Raw genomic sequence first — 18,309 nt, 5'->3', positions numbered from 1 at the left:
ATTACTCTAATAGTTTTTCTACAAATCAGTGCCATTTTCCAGAAAAGTGTGTTTGTCGGGACGTCTGACACAAAAGGTGGTCACGTGGTAGCGGAACGTCGTGAGATTCTGGTCCTGCTCCGGCACGCTCGGTTGTCTTTTACACGTCTACCTTGAGCCACGCAACAAAAATGCGACTCAACGACCGTGTGGCATCAGTCTGCTTCTTTTTCTGCTAGCTGTTCTTTTCATCAGCTTTTGCCAGTAAGTTCTTTATGTTTGCTACTTTTCTAATTTCCCATACTAATGCTTCCTTTTAAAATTGATCCAGTCCTGTCTTCGTTTTGTTTACAAGTAATTTATTCTTCGAATTTTCTTTCTATTAGGCGAACTTATCCGACTGCTTTTCTAATTGGATTTTAGCGCATACAATGCAACTTCAAAACTGCAATAGGGCACAAAAATTTAGTAGAAACCCGAGACCCACACCACTTTCGAGAATGGTCCCCCAAACATCGCTGAGTTACATTCTTGTTTCAGGTAGGTTTGTCCCCCAGAGCTTAAGGCTCATGGAAAAACGATGTGGTAGAACACTGGTACATCCTCGCCATATATAACCTTAGAAACGCATAATCTTATAAGGTCTGTCGGCAGTTATCTGCAATTCTCTGCGAAGAAGCTGTGTGCGGTTAATAAATAACGACAGGACCTTAAGGAAAGCTTACCCAGCTTTTCTATAAACATAGCTTCTCTATCTCGCCACAATTTGATGAACACTTGGGCCCTTCACCGACACAATTCACTTACCATAAATTGTGCCTTGCTTCGGCTTCTCCATTGTTGATCGCAGTGTCTTTCGGCATCGACCCCTGTTAACATTCTGTATAGCTCCATTCATCTTGCTTACTTGCTTACTCAACTCATTTTGACTTGAGACAGGGTCCGAAGCTTGTCTTCACCAAATGCACTGGGCTTCGATAGGTTTCTCCGGAACCTTAGATCATTTGGTTCCCTGCTTGATATCTTTAATGAGACCTCAAAGCACGACTTCGTTAAAACGCCATTGTTAATGACGTTGCACTTCCAGTTCTTACCACCATGAAGGATGAACAGTGCGATTGCTTGTTGATTTACTTGGATGAAATTGTAAATGTTGGCAGCTGTTGTGTACACTGAAGGCTTCTGCGCAAACAGTAAAATTGTTCTGAAGCTGTGTGATGGCCCGTGTCTGAAGTCCTTTAGGTGCAGGTGCACACAGGAATAAATGAAAATACAAATTTGAAGATTTAGTTGTATCGCCATGTTACGCACCAGCGACGGCTTAAGCTAATGTACGAACTCCTTAATCCCGCAGGGAATGTAATCGTTTGTTAAGTGTTAATATATTGTTCCATTTCAGTTTGCCGCTTGGTGCGCGAAGTTCGACTGTGTTTTGGATAACGTTACTAAATAAATTGACAAAGTCAATGTAACTCTACTAGCAAATGGGTTGTTTCCGAACCAGGAGGTTTTCCATTCATTTCCACTTGAATTTTAATAACCGATCAACTTAACAAGAAGCACAATCCGTCAACGTTTCGTATTGTTTTATTATAAAAATCAGTATGAAAAACAGTTCAGCATATATAAACGTTCAGTGCCATATATCGTGATGAGTTGTTTTCTTTTCTTTTTCTTCTTCCTTCTTATTACTTTTTATAGTGCAGCGAACGCAGGCAGCATTGTCTGTAGTATGTCAACTAGACCTGTACAGAATACCTTGCGCCATGGCGCTAACTGTAGTGTATGTGCACATCTTATTGTAGCACACAGGTTTATTCAGCGCACTAAACAGACGGCATCGGTGCCACGTCTGTGCGGCTCGTTTCCTCTAACCGAAACCTATGTAAGACATGAAAGCAGATAAAGTCACTCTTTTTTTTATGTTCTAAACGCACTCTCAATCATACAAAGCAAACACACCGAGGCTGCCGACAATCAGTGTTAGCACTGGAAAACAAAAGTGGTCATTTGCGACACAAAGTACTCAGCGTATCGTATGCAACCGGCACAGTGCGATTTCAACAACATAACAACATACGGTGACCGCTGTGATCAAAACGAGAAACAGCCACATAGAAACGAATGTGAGAACACGTAACTAGACAGCCTTAATGTAAGGCTGTTTTCGCGAATACTCAAGGAGTCTACTTTCACTATACAGCTTGAAAGACTAATTCACTCGAACGAAGTTTGGGATGCATACACTGCGTTTTTTTTTCAATTTGGAGAGAACACCTAAACTGCAAAAACAAACAAAACGAAAACATGACGGCGTGCATTCCAGTGCCTTTACTGGGCGACAAATGCATTCATTCATATACACAGGCCTAAAACTTGAGACGAAGTGAGAGGTGCGTTTATATATAAATATTTATAGAGGTTTCTCAGAGGCTATTTCGCTGTACAAATCACTATCGTAATATCTAACCTCCAACAACTGCCCACAAGAAGAACAACAACTAGAAGACTGCCTGCATTCTAGCCAAAGTCACGAAATAATTATTTTTAAAAGGCGCCTGGTGTATTCAACTAGAGCTCCTACGACAAACAAGGACTACATCGCACTTGTAACCATGAAATCTCCGCATCAGTAACGAATCAAGCGCACCTAATAAACCGAGTTATAATTACAGACTTATTATGCGCCTCTGACGCAACAACTTCTATGGTTTTGATTTTCTGCGACCTCTCGAGCGGATCTGTGAAGCAGGTATCGCAAACACCTGTAACGCCGCTCACCTAACCCATCAGTGTCTTCTTCTTAAGGACTAACATCCTCAAGTCCTGATATAATAAATTGTCGTAGTGACGCAAAGGTGTCATAGAACTAAGGCACGCGAAGTATACCGTGTTCCAGTACACGTTAAGTGTTTTACAGTCTGATAAAACGTAGCTTGGAACGTAAAACTTTAGTCAAAGAAGCAGCTAGTTTCGTATCGTAGAGTGCATCTGGCAGTGAAAGTTGGCACCATTCGACACCTGCGTTAGGGAAGATTGTCAACACACACTATCCATTGGATGTTGACTCATCTGGAAAACGAGCATCGATGTGCGTTGCAGCTTGCATCACAAAACGAAGAGAAAAAAGACGTGTTAGTTCAAGAGAGTCCGCATTTAGGAAAGGAGAATAAAGCGGGTAAAATTGCTCGTAGATATTTTTTGGGTCCCGACGTACCCCACTGTAAATGTGATGTTTCATTGAAGCGTTTACAAAAAGTGCAGCCAATACTGTATTTGCATCAAGAAATGTATAAACCCTGTCGCACTGAATACGAGCTTTCTTTTCAGCTGCAGTATAATCCTTTAACGACGCATTACCGTTTATTATAAGCATGAAACATTAAAAACAACATTAAAGTTTAAGCTTCATAAAGTAAGATTGCCGATTAAAATCGCGCCATTCATTACATGCGCACTCGCTTGTCCGTATTCATGATCAAGCCACGAATAAGAAGCGATGCATGTCAAACAAAGTTTTTTGACAATTATTCCCGAACCGCCACACTTTTCATGACCCATGACAACTGAAGCAAATCTGAATGAGCTTTGCAACCGCTACGCGTCGCTCGCCACTGCTGCTCAGCAATATGGATTTGTCATGGGCTGAGGACCAGGTAAATGGCGAAGTAGGAAAACAATAGCGCTATGAAAGGCTCTGGTTGGTGGCTCTTCAGACTTGCTTACTTGCCGGCACGTTACTAAAAGCACGGACATGAAACACTAACAGAGAGTTGATGCGCAAACTTACAACTGGTTTATTCTTGTCAGGTCACATTTATATGAGTGGTTTCAATCAGATTGCAAGAAACAATATTGAACAAAAAAGTAAGAGGCACAATAACCTTTGTGGACATGTCTGCTGACGCTAGGCAATCATATAGGTTCAACAGTTATCATGAGCATTAACCGCAAACTCGATTTCAGCTCCAGTTAGCTGGACAGACGGCATACTTACGCACTTTACCCGCGATTATAGACACTGCTTCCTTAATCTCTCTAACGTCTTTATTAGACCCACGTGCAATTAACTCAGTTTTACCGAAATATGTTGCACACGTGTATCTCTTCCAATGCGCCACAGGGTGCCCTGCTCCCTGTAATTGGCCACAAACATATTTATGTTCGCGTAGCCGCTTATTAATACAGCGCCCGGGTGGGCCGATGTAGTCTCTACTACGTGTAAGGGACACTCTGTAGATAACCTTCTCAATACTTTGTACAAACGCTTCTTTGTGCTGCATTGTACATTCATTCTTGTTCTTGTTATCATTTGCGGCGCTGCATAAGCCTTGAAGCTAGCGAGACGCGGTAAACAACACTGTGACCCCATGCCTTTCGGCGATCTTTTTGATTCGGCGCCAGATATCGTGTGAATACGGTATCACGACGGCTTTTCTGAAGTTATATTTCTTTTTTTATATTGAGAACGCTTGGTTTCTTTTAGAATTACATCACGGATTCCTGTAAGCATGCTTTGCATGTGGCCATTAATATGCTTGTGGCCAATTACATGAAGCAGGACACATTGTGGCGCATTGCAAGAGATGCAAATTCACAGCACTTTTCAGTGAAACTGAGCTGATTGCACGTGGGACTGATAAAGACGTTATAGAGATTAAGAAAACGCTGTCTACAAACGCGGGTAAAGAAAATTGCGTCAGTATGCCATCTGTCCAGCTAACTCGAATTGTAATCGAGATTGCGGTTAATGCGCATGATAATTATTGAGCCTGTAAGAGTGTCTAACGTCAGGAGATCGTCCCTGAAGCTCATTGTGCCCCTACATTTTTGTTCAATTTTGTTTTTTGTAATGTGATTGTAAACCTCTGTATATTTGTGACCTGGAAATAATAGGCCACTGGTAATTTTGCGCATCAACCGTCTGTTAGCGTTCCGTGCCCCTGCTTTTAGTAACACGCTAGCGCATAATCGAGTACGTAGGAAAATAAGTTTGAACATTGCACGCAAGAGAGGCGAATTGTTTTTCCTTTCTTGTTTTCGGGTCAGCGCTCGTAACAACATCGTCGGCTGAAGATGCAAGGTCAGTGGCCTTACTGTTATAACATATAACTCACACGTAAGCGAAATAATAAAAAAATAACATGATGCAACGCGTCAACATGGCAGCCTAAAACGTCTAAGTCGAAATATTTGAACGCGCCACAAAGCTTGTCAACTACTACCTGCGAGTATATACTTTTTTTTTTTCTAATGAGACAAATGTCTGCTTCAAGTGACCGGCTCTCTTAATGTCTCCAACTTTTATTTGTTATTCTCACTGTCATGTTTGCGTGAAGTATTTACAATGGTTTAGTGAAGAATACGCTTTTCGTGATGACAATCGCCTAACAAAAATATGCTTGCAACAGAGTTGTTGCGAGCATCGAGGATGTGTCTGAGGGAGAAACGCTCCTTCCTTAAAGACGAGCGTTCATGAACGTTGATAAATGGCACAAGGTCTACCTAAAGTGAAATGCTGTATTTACAGATAAAGTGAAAATCGTTAAATACACGCTTTGTTACGCTACGCACTTGTATTTTTTCTCCTTTTGAGCAATGGATGCATTTCTAGTACGTCTTTCTACACTTCCTTTTTTCTCAGATACACAGTATGCGGAAATTTCCTCTTCTTCTGTCAAAATGAAGCGGCAACGCCTGAACCCTAAACGTTCTTGCAAAATAGAGCAATGTTTCCCAAACTCTGATTCGCTAACCCCAGTGTGTCTGGATAGAATTATCGAGTCCTCGGGTGCCATTCTGAAAAATAAAAGATACGCCTCGAAGACATCCTAAATATGTTCTGGCAAAAAAAGAAAGGATTTCTTGAAGATATCCTCATTGAGCTAACTGCATAATTTTTTGCACATGGACACGAATAAAATCGACAATGTGGGAAAGCAGCCCTGACACTGACCTGGAATTGAGACTTCAAGTTTTTTAAATTGAGCCTTACGTTAGCGCCCTTACTATGGTAAAATCTTTTCAGGGGCTGTTGGCACATTGCATTTGGAGTTAGTGTGGAAAAAGATAAAGAAATACGCAGAAATGCTAGTCTGTCACGTCGCTCTTCATTCTCATGAGCTTCCATTTGGAAAGATGTAATTCCAAGTGAGCGCCATAAATTCCAGAATGCGCCACAGTTATTTCACAATGACCCCAGTGCGAAGGTAACATAACAAATGAAATTTCTGTGTCTGCCTCTTGCTCTCATGCGAGTGCATTCTGTTTAATGCTGTTTGAATGCTGCACTTAAATGCCTGGTTCTTCAGCAAAATATTGAAAGTAAAAGTGCCGAAAAGAATGTATTTTTTTTTTCATTTGGAAGGAACGGTGACACCACCTCCTAGTGGCAAACAGCGCCACTGTTCCTCTCGCTGAGGAAATTGCTTTTTTTTTGTTCGGCACAGACAATGAGGCCGGGTGTGTATTTTCAATTGGCTCTATTTTAAGACCGTAGTGAATCAAAACATGGTACTAAAAATGCACTGCGAAGAGACAAATGTGAACGAAATTTAAGCGTAAACAAGCCAGCAGTTTTGAGTAACGATCCATAGATACCAGACTACCTTAGTGACGCTACATTCTGCACAATTTAGGTACAAATTAACCTGATATCTGCAAGGGGAGGATATTTTCTCAGTACTGATCTTAACATGGCACGCGTTTTTGTGCGTATTTATGCATGAGGGGGACACGTATTTCAGGTCCCCGAATCGCTTGCCAGCATGTCCAACTGTCCGCGATGCCTAGAAGTTTTAGAACCACTGCAATAGACCATTAACTCATGCAGCCGCTTCTTCGCTCCTGAATGCTTGTTTGCTCTAAGTTGTGTCCACGTGCGCAAAAAAAAGAAAAACATATTCTATTGAGCGCCTTCCCAACTTATGTTATCTGCCGTGAAAGCATTGGCTGTGATGCATAGAGAAAGTTGGCAGCTAGAAGCAACTGGCATCGACTGCACTGCAAAATAACAACAAAGTGCGGGTGTCGGAAACCTTACGCGGAGGTAAACACATCGGGGAAAATTAATCGGCAGCCAGGTTCTCCGTTCAAGGACAGAAAACCCTTGTGGACCTATTTAATGAAGAAACAGCGCGTCGAGGGATAACACCTAGTGACAAATACGTGAATTAACAAATCATACGTATCCGTAGTTCAAAAGAAAGGCTTGCGAAGGCGGCTAAATGCTTTGAAACGGCGTTCCTTTGGAGACCACTCGTGTCGCTTTGGCGCCGTCTGCAAGTGATTCAGCTCTTCAATATAACCATGCCACCCTAATGCAATGAGTATTCCAGAGACACAAAAGTAATGGATCTCAGGAATGGCATGGCTGCTAGGCTTAAGCACCGACGTATTTTACAACCTGACTTACTAGAGTTGCTTCAAGAGAGACTTACTTCAAGAGACTTACTAGAGTTTAATGCTTCAAGCGCGTGCAAGAAGAAACTTATCTCAGTAATCGTGATTAGTTGAATTTCTGTGAAAGCACCACAGCCAAGCCTTCAGTGTTACGTGTGACGACTTCGGCCACAAGAAATGTTTTCGACATCACCGCCCACTAATGTGGAAGGCCACAGCTGGTGCTGCCACTGAGAGCAATGTCTAACGAAATGGAAGCCGTAGCCTGACAACGTCGTAGTTGATGCGCGGCAAAGACAATTTTGCTGATTCCACTTCAAGCAACTTTAGCAAGCCTGGTTATACGATACCCCAGGTGTCGAGCGTTCAACCTTTCCTCATTGCATCACGGTTACTTAAACGGCGCATTCGTAACAAGAACCCCCGAAGGCACCGACCATCCGACCATAGCTGTGTCCCTCCTCTCTTTTGCTCTTATTCTGTAGAAGAAAAGCGTGTCGCGTCCACGCACTCTTTCGAGTGCCCGGAAAAACTGAAGCCAAGTTCCACCACCGCCGGCCAAAGACGCACCTAGCTACACCTTGGCTCCCGTTAAAAGGAAGCAACTGTGTGGCAGCCGTAAGAATAGTTGGCAGCTCTCGAAAGGCAGTAGTTTTCTTCTTCTTCCGCGGCCGCACGCAAGTGGAACGGTGTTGCCGCCCCGAAACGAAAGGCATCCCTCTGCTCAAAGGCGTAGGCAAACGAGTGGAACAACGGCGTTCTTTCTGTGCATGACGAGTTCTCCGCCTCTCGGCCGTCCCTCTCCGATGCTCGCCGAGGGAACGCCAACTCTCCCCCTCCTCCGTCTCGAAGTGCAATTGGAAAAAAGTGCCCTAAGAAAGTCATCCTCATAACAACACTTCCATCCGGTTTCCCTTGCGGTAGATCCTGATTTGCCCCGGGTGGTGATGATCGCCCACCGAAGTGCACCGGAAAGCGAGCACTCCGGTCTCCTTGCCGAAGTTCACCTCGAACCTGCGTGCAGGAGCAGAACAAAGTACACACCGCAATATTTTCTCGTTTACACACAAACAAACGAATAAAAAATGACGCATATCAAACTCGCGCGTTGGAATCTCTTTGAATCGAAGAGCCCTTGAAGCGGTTACTTGCACGCTACAAAACTAAATGCCATGCTCACAGTTGGCTTCATTATCACCTATGCAACGCATCACCTCATGCAATGCTTATGCTCATGCGCCGCATCGGTTACAACTTTAATGTGACCTAATGTTTATGCTTATCGTTCGCATTCTAAGCCAGAATGCAAGCAGTAGTTCATGCGGATGCATACGGGGAGACGTTGACGTAGTGACGTCACGAGGACGAATGCGACGTTTGTCTAGGGAAAGAAAGGTGGCGACAGACATGTGGCAAGAGAAATGCAACGCGAGACGCCTTGCTAATGTTGACTGTTTCTCTCGTTTCGTTCCCAAATCCATAGCCTATTGGATACTGGCGCGCTCACGCTCACGCTCTCGTGCGAACGTGGTGCACGTGCTAAGCGACCTGAATAACGGCAAGGCAGAAGCTGGGATGCAAGACAGCGGCAAGGTTAGTTCGGGAGTGTCTGCTAAAAAGGCCACAGACGTTATTGAGTTGGTGACCGGCTGTGTGTTCTGCAGCAGTTCCAGGACGATTTTCAGCACAAGATATACTAGGACATGCACAGCGCATTACGTCTTTGTACGTTCACACACTACACTTCGCCAATTGCAATGCAATTCCCCAGATTAGGAGGCGGCAGTGCTAGCGGTGCTGTAGTCAAGGCGAAAGAATTGAAAAACAAAGACAAATACCCTCCAGCGACGAATAATGTTCGTGGTTTCTGGTACAGATGCAGCACTTACTCTGTCGAGAAGTTGACTTCTGGCGATTTCCCAGTGGCGTTTTGTATGACGAGAAAGAGCTTGGTCACAATCTCGATAACGTGGCCAGTTTCGAAGATGAAATCCCCTTTCTTTCTTGTCGCTTCAGTCTGTTGAAAAGAATAGAAAGAAAACAGGGACAGGTCATATACACTGCCGGTCGTCGCATTCTTGAACCGTCACTTGTTTACAGCTCGCACTACGGAATAAAGGTGTAGAAATAACTTTCGTGTTTTATAGGTAAGTGACCCATAAGGCCTCTGCGCGTGGCGGTAAATAGGCTACAAACAACCGAATAACTCGGTTTAGGTCTTATTTAGAGAAGTTATTTGGGTCTTTAGCGTCCCGAGATGTTGCTAAGCGGCGAGGATCGTCAGAGTATAATGCTGGAAACGCGTACGCATTGTGAGCGACAAGCCATTCAAACAGTATGCCCAGCAGCTTTGCCATATTTTGTTCTTGAGGTGTAGTCAGGAGTTGAACCCATGATATCGAGCTCCATGACAGCGTACTTAAATGAAATGCCAGTGTTTAGATGAAGAGCCAGTGTTGGGGATAGCTACAACCGAATACTGTTACAGAAAAAAAATGAAGTCAGTACTAAGGAATGAATCTGAGGTTTGCGAAATTCACGGCGCGTTTATATTCACTGGTTCATCGTGCATTTCGCCCACTAGGTATGATGAGACTTCACGTACTACTCTCTTCATATCGTCGCGCGTTTTGTCTCGCTGCGGCACACGAAGTTGTTCCTCAACAACTCGTCGATTGTAAGCTCATATTTCTTGCACGCTCACTGAAAGAGAATAAGGCGTTAACACACGCCCACGCAACGCATGAACAAAGACAGGTAGTCAAAGGTTCGATTGCCGACAGCGGGGACTGCATACCCATGGGGTGATATACAAAATAGCCCGTGTAATGAAATTCCGGTGAAAGCTAAAAAACGCCAGGAGTTAAAAATTGAAAGGGAACCGTCTACTACGGCTTATCTCTTGGTCACGTGTAGCTTTAGTAAACACAATCAATCAATCAATCAATCGATCGATCAATCAATCAATCAATCAATCAATCAATCAATCAATCAATCAATCAATCAATCAATCAATCAATCAATTAATCAATCGAGCGATGAATCAATCGAGCATAGATGCCAGTTACCAGCTAGCTCTCTTTCACCCCTGTGCATGTTGCATTGCACTCCAAGTGAAGACCCCAGAAAAAAAGCCACAGAAAAGCTAAAAAGGAGTAAATCGAAGGGCCTTGCTCATGCTGCATTACCGTGCGTATGTGAAAGACGGCGATGTCGTCCAGAAAAGGACTGAGCGATATCCTGTAGATGTCGGTCACTGGAATGCGGTACTTGATCTGCAACGTCCGCTGGTCCATGATCAGCATCGCGTTGGTGCTCACCACGAACAGAGTCTGCACGCACTGCACGCAGCGACACACACAAAAAAAGACATCTGCTTTAGCCTGAACAGGTCGTTTACCAACCCTGAGAAATAAAAGCTCAAATAATCAGCACGTGTTACATAATGGGAACTCCGTTGCGGTATGCTCAAAACATTGAGCACGCAAACAGGCGACAGTGTATATGATGTGCCTCCCGCTATGTCGCAATGCTTGGCTTCCGAAATCTGGCAGCCCGCGTGGTCTTTCGCAGGCGCCGCCAAATCTCGCAGGGCCATGCAGCGTGGCCTTTGACGAGGGAGTACGACTCGTCGATGCTTGTGTGCATCGCCTGGCAGCTCTCCTAGAGAGGCGTTTCCGGCGGTCACATCTTGACGGATATGGTAAATTTCTTTTTTCAAGGCTTCTCTGTTCCAACAACTCTGCAAGCACCTTGGCTTACCTACTAGTTTTACATCATTATATTGTATTTCATAAAATAGTAGGGAGGGAGACGACGACATAAAGGGTGTTGCTCCTTTTTAGGCATGTCGATGTTATCTAAACTTAGCCATATTAATATCGCCAGCCCATTTGTTGCTTAAGTAAAAAGAAAAAGACTTCGGGAGAGACACTTAGGACTGATTGCGTGTGGGAATGCGAAAGCTCTAGAGTCCCATTGATGAAATGTTTTCGACTGACGTTTACTACACTCATTAAAATTATATCTGTTGGTTCGGTGTGCGTGCTTACCTACACAGTGGCTACAGACCGATTCATTTTATACGCTCATCACGTGGCGTCGAGACTCCATTCGCAGTAGACACAGCACCGATGAAATCCGAAGAGCAAGTGACGCGCGGGAGGCAGCGCGCTCATTTTAAACACTCATGACGTGGCTCCACCTCCTTCCTATTGGCTGCGCCGTCACGTGGCCAATGACGCACACACTAGGCCCACTTGTAGTCAGCCAGAACCGTGGAGCCACCATGGCGTCCGGGAAGCGTGCTCATCTCGCACTCCGGAGGTCCGGGCTTGATTCCCACCCTGACCGAAATGTACCAAATTTTATTTTCAAAGCCATTAGTTTACTTTGTTTACAGGAACCTCCCTGAGAAAGATGACGTCGATCCAGAGTCTTTTACGTGTCTTTACTCTTTGAGCCGTCGGCCATTTTTGGTACCATCGACCGGTCGCGCCGACTACGCCGACTGATTTTCGCGTGATGGGGCATTTAATGCTTTTGCATTAATAACTACAAGTTAAAACAGGCCGATGAAATGTTCCTCTCGCGTCGTCACTACGAAACTCACCTTGCCGCTAGACCTCGTGATCTTGCTGATGATGTCCGCGAAGACGATGTACTGGTCTCCCGTCTCGTCCGATAGCCTTTTCCACTTCACGTTCTGGCGCAGCCGTACATAGTCACCCCGGAACGGATGGGCCACGCTGTCACACAGAAACAACAAATGTTACTTCCGCATGAACTTTGCAATGTGCAAGAGCTAATACCTTTCCAGTTAAAAATATATCCGTCTAAGGTTTATTTGCAGGCATTTCTGGTATAATGACTAAGCTTGAATATGGCTACATGCGAAGTGCCGAAAAAAGAGAGAGACTACGGAAGGTGTGCTGTCAGTTAATTTTCTTTCCACTTTCACCTTCCCTCCTTAACAAGGAAATTAACGCTGTCTAAAGCAATACCGAGTAATCGTACTCGTGATCAGATTATATAACGTATGCGAAGAGACAACGACCAGTAATATCGCTTGTAACTCTTGTTATATATATATATATATATATATATATATATATATATATATATATATATATATATATATATATATATATATATATATATATATATATAACAAGAGTTACAAGCGATATTATTGGTATAATACTATACTATATATATATATATATATATATATATATATATATATATATATATATATATATATATATATATATATATATAACCCTGTTGAAAGCTCGTTGTTGCCGAGCGCTATAGTCGAGTGTTCGACATATTCGTGATGGCAATTGTTTTGCGGCTCGGCGATACGTGGACCCTGACTTTTGTCAAGGGCGTAGCTGCCACGACTATACATCTGCTCACGCAGCGAGGCGCAAGCGTGGCGCTCAATGAAGCACTGTTCGGACGATCAGAGTAAGTCTATCAACAATTCCAGAAACAACACCTTTTCTGCACAATGCCTTCAACAAGCCGAGAGAAGAGCGCAACTTGTAAATACGGCGGTTCACCGTCCGCCTTGCCCCACACTAAGTTACCGATTCATTCACGAGGTATCACTGTGGCACGTTCCACACTTGTGCCCCTTTATCTCGTAATGTAGTTCACGTGATTTGGGGTTATGCGCAGGGGCATCACACAAAGGATGTGCAATTTGAGTGGAGTTGGAAATCAACCCATTGGCTCCGCTTACCTTTTCGGATAGGAGGCCTTGTTGTCTTTGAAGATGATGCTGGCAGTCATTTTTTCTCGCATGCGGTTTCGAGCAGTTTGGTCGAGTTTCTGCTTGTACCGTGTACACTGCAACAAAGAGCAGTGGCAACATCCATGCTTCTATTACGTGTTCATAGTATCGAAATGTCATTTGCATATAAATGATTCGGTTGTGAATACACAAGTATTCAAGATAATATAAAAGGATAATTGAGGTGATTTAAGATGGATAAGAGAAAGGAAACATGAAAACATAGCTGAATAATTTGGCGTTTGATACTTTTATTTCGTTTAAGAAAATAAATTCGCTATTACGTAAAAGTTTCTTTGACTCTGTGCCATATAGCAACTTTGCCGTCTTTTCTCAATCGCTGATTCCATGCTCGTTTTTTGTGTTTCGATGTGTTGTATGTAGCAAAATGACCTGTGTACCTTTGCACCAAAATCCACAAGACTACATATGCTTACGTTTCGCTTAATGTGAATAACTGTGATGCTGTAGGCCTAAGCTACACAAATCGAAACAAATTGCTATGCCATCTTGCGCTCAGTTCCCGGTTACCTGTTGCTTCGGAGAGTCGTTCTGCATATGCACGATCATTTTTTCTGTTGGGCACATACCTCACGGCTTCTGCCAGAGAAAGTTGTTATATCCGTCACTAATAAATCAACTAAACGTGCTTGGCATGTCTATTTATCAATAAAGGGCACTTCCGACATCGTAGAACCATGGTACTAGAAGGCTGCTGCATTATTTTCTGGTTAACAATTATCCGCACAGGAAAGAACACTTGTGATTTGTGGACTCCCTAGAAACATCTGCTCTTTGTTCATGAACCTTGGAACTGATGTTTGCTGTTTACTCTTGTCACGTGTATCCTCTTGCGGACAAAAACAAGAAAGGGGCTGACAGATGGAATAGCACACTGTGGTATAAAGTTCGTAAACAGGGATAAGGTGCCTCAGAAAGGTGCCTCAGATAAGGTGCTTTTCTGAGGCACCTTATCCCTGTTTACGAACTCTTGCGGACAGTAATGCCCGAGAAGGAGAAAGAACCTCCTTAAGAACACCTCCTGAAGAACAGCCAACAATGGAAGAAGAAAAGTGCGTCGCGCACCCTCCACTTGTGGTGCAACTTCCTCAGCAGGTGGCTGGTATGCTGCAAGAACCGGGGCGCCGGAGGCCACGAGCGGTCCGCCGGCGAGTCCGACGGCAAGTTGCGCGCCAGCCACAGCAGGTATCGCCGGCGCTGCGAAAGCCAAGGGGGAGGAAGGGCATCGCCGGGGAGAGTCGCCACTGTAAACCCTTGGCCGGTAAAACCTCACATGCGCAACGCGCTCTTGCAGGCGTCGCTCAGGTCAGCGTCAGCGTTTAACTCTCGCTCAAGCGCGTTCAGGTGTAGCAGGAAGCGGTCAAGTGCACCTAGATGCGATACGTCCAGGTGTTCCCGAGGCATCTGAGTGTGTGCGCCTTACACCGTATTAATGGAACCACTTTATCTGTGTTGTAAAGGAGGTTCCTGCCAACATGTCAAGTTAGAATCTCGTTACCTCCTATTGGCTACGCAGTTCTCGTATTTAAGAATCGACGAACTTTTTTTTGTTGCAGTGAAGGAAAAAGGAACGTTAACGGTTCTAAATTAAAAGGCGCGGTTCCCGTTTAAATGAGCGGTCTGTGTACGGCCACGTTCTGCACGTAGACGCAGCTGAGTGCATTTCACTGTGTCTTGTTGATTTTCAAAGAATCGCAGATGTTCTGCTGCTGGTTATACGGTCCGCTACCAGTGAGTCAGCGTTGCACAAGAACTGTGCGACCACTGATTGGTGTCATACTTATTTACGTGAGTGACGTTCTCCGAAAATGTGTGACGCAGCAAAGGCACTAAATATGTGGGCACCGGTTCTCTTCTCTAGCTCTGGTATTTTTCGATGACCTGCAGTGAGTACAGGGGAATATAGACGTGACGCTGCATACATCGCATTGTTGTTCTATTCAAACTTTCCACTGTCCTGCTGAAGATTGGCGAATCAAGACAACGCGTAGCTTTTCACCTTGTTTTCACCTCGATGACGTCAGTGTGAGAGCACTGAGGTCTTCTCCTGACGTCACTGACACCGTATACGTCAGCGTGGGAGCTGCCAAATATCTATTCTGAAGCTTACAACGAGAAGCCTCGATGATAGCTAGGCCTCCAATCAGCGTTCGGCGATGTCGTTGGGATAAATTGTTGGCGACGGACAGGCAAAGTGAAATCTCTCATGAACTTCAATAAAGCTTTGATTATCTAATTCATTCTTATACAATTTGTTTACTACGAAATGGCTGTATTACACGAACTGATATTAATACCGTGAGGGCATGAGGAAAATCTTCAAACCCCGTGCCATAAGCAGGCTGTGGGGTATCTTTTGGAAGAAAAAAAAACCATGAACTTATGCCCCCCTCTAACTTCATAACATACGCTCAGTTTCATAGACTCTATGACAATAATTAAGATCTCTGAGAAAGCATTATGTCAAAAGGCGTGATCGGGAGATGCTTTCCCTTTCAAGAAATGAAACAATGAAAAGTCATTTTGTTTTTCAGCTCGCGAACATTCGTTTTTACGGTGAAAGTTTGGCTATTTAACGCTTTAAAGCAGGCGTTAAGAAAATTGCGATGTTCATTAAAAATCGACCTGACTATAAAAAAGAAAATGAGGAAGAAAGGGAGAGACGCACAGCCAGGGAAGAAAAGCTTTCAGATACCATGCACGACATGCGAAAAGCCGTGCATAAAACAGAAAATATATTTAATAATTTCCAAACAGGCGCTTTTAGTTCAGCTAGCGGCTGCTGACAAGACCCAAGCTAAGCCGGTTCTTCACAACGGAAACAGGGCAATACTCGAGTGCGTTGTTTAATATATATGCCAAGGCTACTGCTCGTACTAGAGTTATCTCATCGCGTCGACCATTGTACATGAAATGTTTCAGAATGTCAAGCTTGAGATACTGAAAATCATTACTGCGGCAACCCCTAATCAACAAAAGTTAGGCCGTGAAAGCAACACGGGAGCAGCTTTCGACGCATGCACCGCTGTCGTAAGTAAACTTCAGATATCGCCTAACTGCCGCTTTCGGTAGAAAATAAATTCGGTTTCTACTTTTTTCCTCGAAAGCAGTGACAGTTATATTATAAGCGTACACGCACGAACATGGATATAAGTAAGATAACTATCTCTCCATTCTATTTGCCTGTGACTGAACTGCGAAATTTTTGCAGCTCATTGCTTAGTGCCGTGCTTACGAAGAGCTTTCCGACGGAAGCGACCATGAACAACAACAACGGTACCGTCAGGCAGCGTGGAAAGATAGCTTAAAATCGGAAGGCCAGTCTCTCAAGCATGTTGACGAAAGCGTGTGTGCACGATTAGGCAGGTTCCCTCTCTACGCAGAGATTATGCTTATATCTCTATATAAAAAAGAAAGAAACCAAGCGCGGGTCTGTTAACGTCTTTCTAGAGCTGGACGCATAATTAAAAGTTAATAAGGTAGCGTTTGGGTTAGAGATCCGCTCGCAAATAAAAAGGCTGTCGCTCTTGTGCAGGGCGCACGTACTCGCCCCATTCTTGTGGTTATTTGCTGCTCTACACAAAGGATTACTTAGTCAAAACGAGGTAAAATGTAGTGCGCACTAAAAACAAGCGAGACGTATCAAAGACACTGTTACTGGATTGTAAGCCTGGTAGTTCATTGGTATTGTTGTATAAATGATGTATAATTCAGGATGTGTCGCTGGGAGGCATGGCTAGAAGAAAGTGATTGCAACGACTGCGGCTGAAGCAGCCAACCCTCTCACCTCCCCTTCAATATTAACTGCTTTACTGCGCGGAGAAATACGTCAAATATTTATGCAACTATGAGAAAACAATTTTAATAATAATAATAATATTTGGGGTTTTACGTGCCAAAACCACTTTCTGATTATGAGGCATGCCGTAGTGGAGGACTCCGGAAATTTTGACCACCTGGGGTTCTTTAACGTGCACCTAAATCTAAGCACACGGGTGTTTTCGCATTTCGCCCCCATCGAAATGCGGCCGCCGTTGCCGGGATTCGATCCCACGACCTCGTGCTCAGCAGCCCAACACCATAGCCACTGAGCAACCACGGCTGGTTAGAAAACAATTTTGGAGCTTGCAAGAGTCTACGGCATATTACTGAACACGAGGTACGGTCGCTAACGACTACGAATTATGTCAGGTTCGCAGTGACTGCGGTTCACGTGCACCTGGGTGGTTTTGGTGACACCTAAAGTTGAGTTGCTTTAAAAAACTAAACCTAATGGTCTGAACAGCTTTACCGGAGAACCGATAAAGGTAGACGTCGACACAAAAGTTAAGCTAAACTGCGCACATTTCTTCGACGTCTTTTGCTTCAGATGAACTGGCCGATGTGCCACGCCTAGAAGAATGTACATTTCCAACTCCTGCAAGGTATCATTCACAACCTTCATGTTCACCTTCCTGGCTGCACGTGTAGAGCTATTACCGGATGCATCAAGTGAACGTAGCCAAGCCATGATCATCTCCATCTAGTCAGCCAGTAGCGAGCAACCATGCAAGGCGACATGCCGGGCGCAGCCTTGCGACCCTCGGACAAGGACACACGAATGGAGAACCGGACTCAAGGGGGTTTCACATCGCGCTGGTGGCGGGTATTCTTGTGGCTCGCGCGGGGCCGCTCACCTTATAGAGGCGGTAGGATCTGCCCAGGACGCGCGCCGCACACTCCCGCGTCCTCGCCTGCCTGACGCCGTGGAACTCCTCCCTCGTCTTCAAACGTCCGTCATGCACACATATACACACAGAACATAACCCCACCTCGCTGCGGATTCACGACGACACACACTGATGCGGCAGCCGCCACTGAGAGGATAACCAAGCAATAACGAAGGCATGCACCCCCACTACGCCTCTCTTTCTGCGCCCTCTTCGCTTCTCTCGCGATCCGTCGTCACTTACGCGACCCGTGCAAAACGTCTGTGCGCACGCGCGTGCTGCAACAGCTACTGTGCTGCAAAAGATAATGTATGTGTGCACTTAGTGCGCCGTAAAGGGTGCAGTGCGCTTTGAAGCGGGACAAGTGCATCAAAAAGAAACAAAAGCACAGGCAGCAAG

At 44.5% G+C, this 18,309-nt stretch overlaps 1 protein-coding gene across 5 annotated transcripts in view; it reads right to left on the bottom strand.

The window, feature by feature from the left end:
* Nucleotides 1–1,548: 1,548 nt before the first annotated feature.
* LOC135916043 (unconventional myosin-Ia-like) overlaps nucleotides 1,549–18,309 on the bottom strand; it is a 215,447-nt gene continuing 198,686 nt past the window's right edge. For all 5 annotated transcript variants that reach the window (XM_065449257.1, XM_065449258.1, XM_065449256.1 and 2 more), the window contains 7 exons: nucleotides 17,878–17,964; nucleotides 14,267–14,398; nucleotides 13,130–13,236; nucleotides 11,993–12,128; nucleotides 10,569–10,721; nucleotides 9,270–9,397; nucleotides 1,549–8,394 (listed from right to left, as the gene is read on the bottom strand). In XM_065449257.1, coding sequence (XP_065305329.1) covers nucleotides 8,268–8,394; nucleotides 9,270–9,397; nucleotides 10,569–10,721; nucleotides 11,993–12,128; nucleotides 13,130–13,236; nucleotides 14,267–14,398; nucleotides 17,878–17,964 — 870 coding nt within the window. In that variant the 3' untranslated portion in view covers nucleotides 1,549–8,267. The remainder of the gene's footprint in view (nucleotides 8,395–9,269; nucleotides 9,398–10,568; nucleotides 10,722–11,992; nucleotides 12,129–13,129; nucleotides 13,237–14,266; nucleotides 14,399–17,877; nucleotides 17,965–18,309) is intronic.

Source organism: Dermacentor albipictus, chromosome 4 (genome assembly GCF_038994185.2).
Source record: "Dermacentor albipictus isolate Rhodes 1998 colony chromosome 4, USDA_Dalb.pri_finalv2, whole genome shotgun sequence".
Lineage (NCBI taxonomy): Eukaryota > Metazoa > Arthropoda > Arachnida > Ixodida > Ixodidae > Dermacentor > Dermacentor albipictus.
Note: the sequence above shows the minus strand (reverse complement) of the source record. Positions and strands in the feature narration are given on the sequence as shown.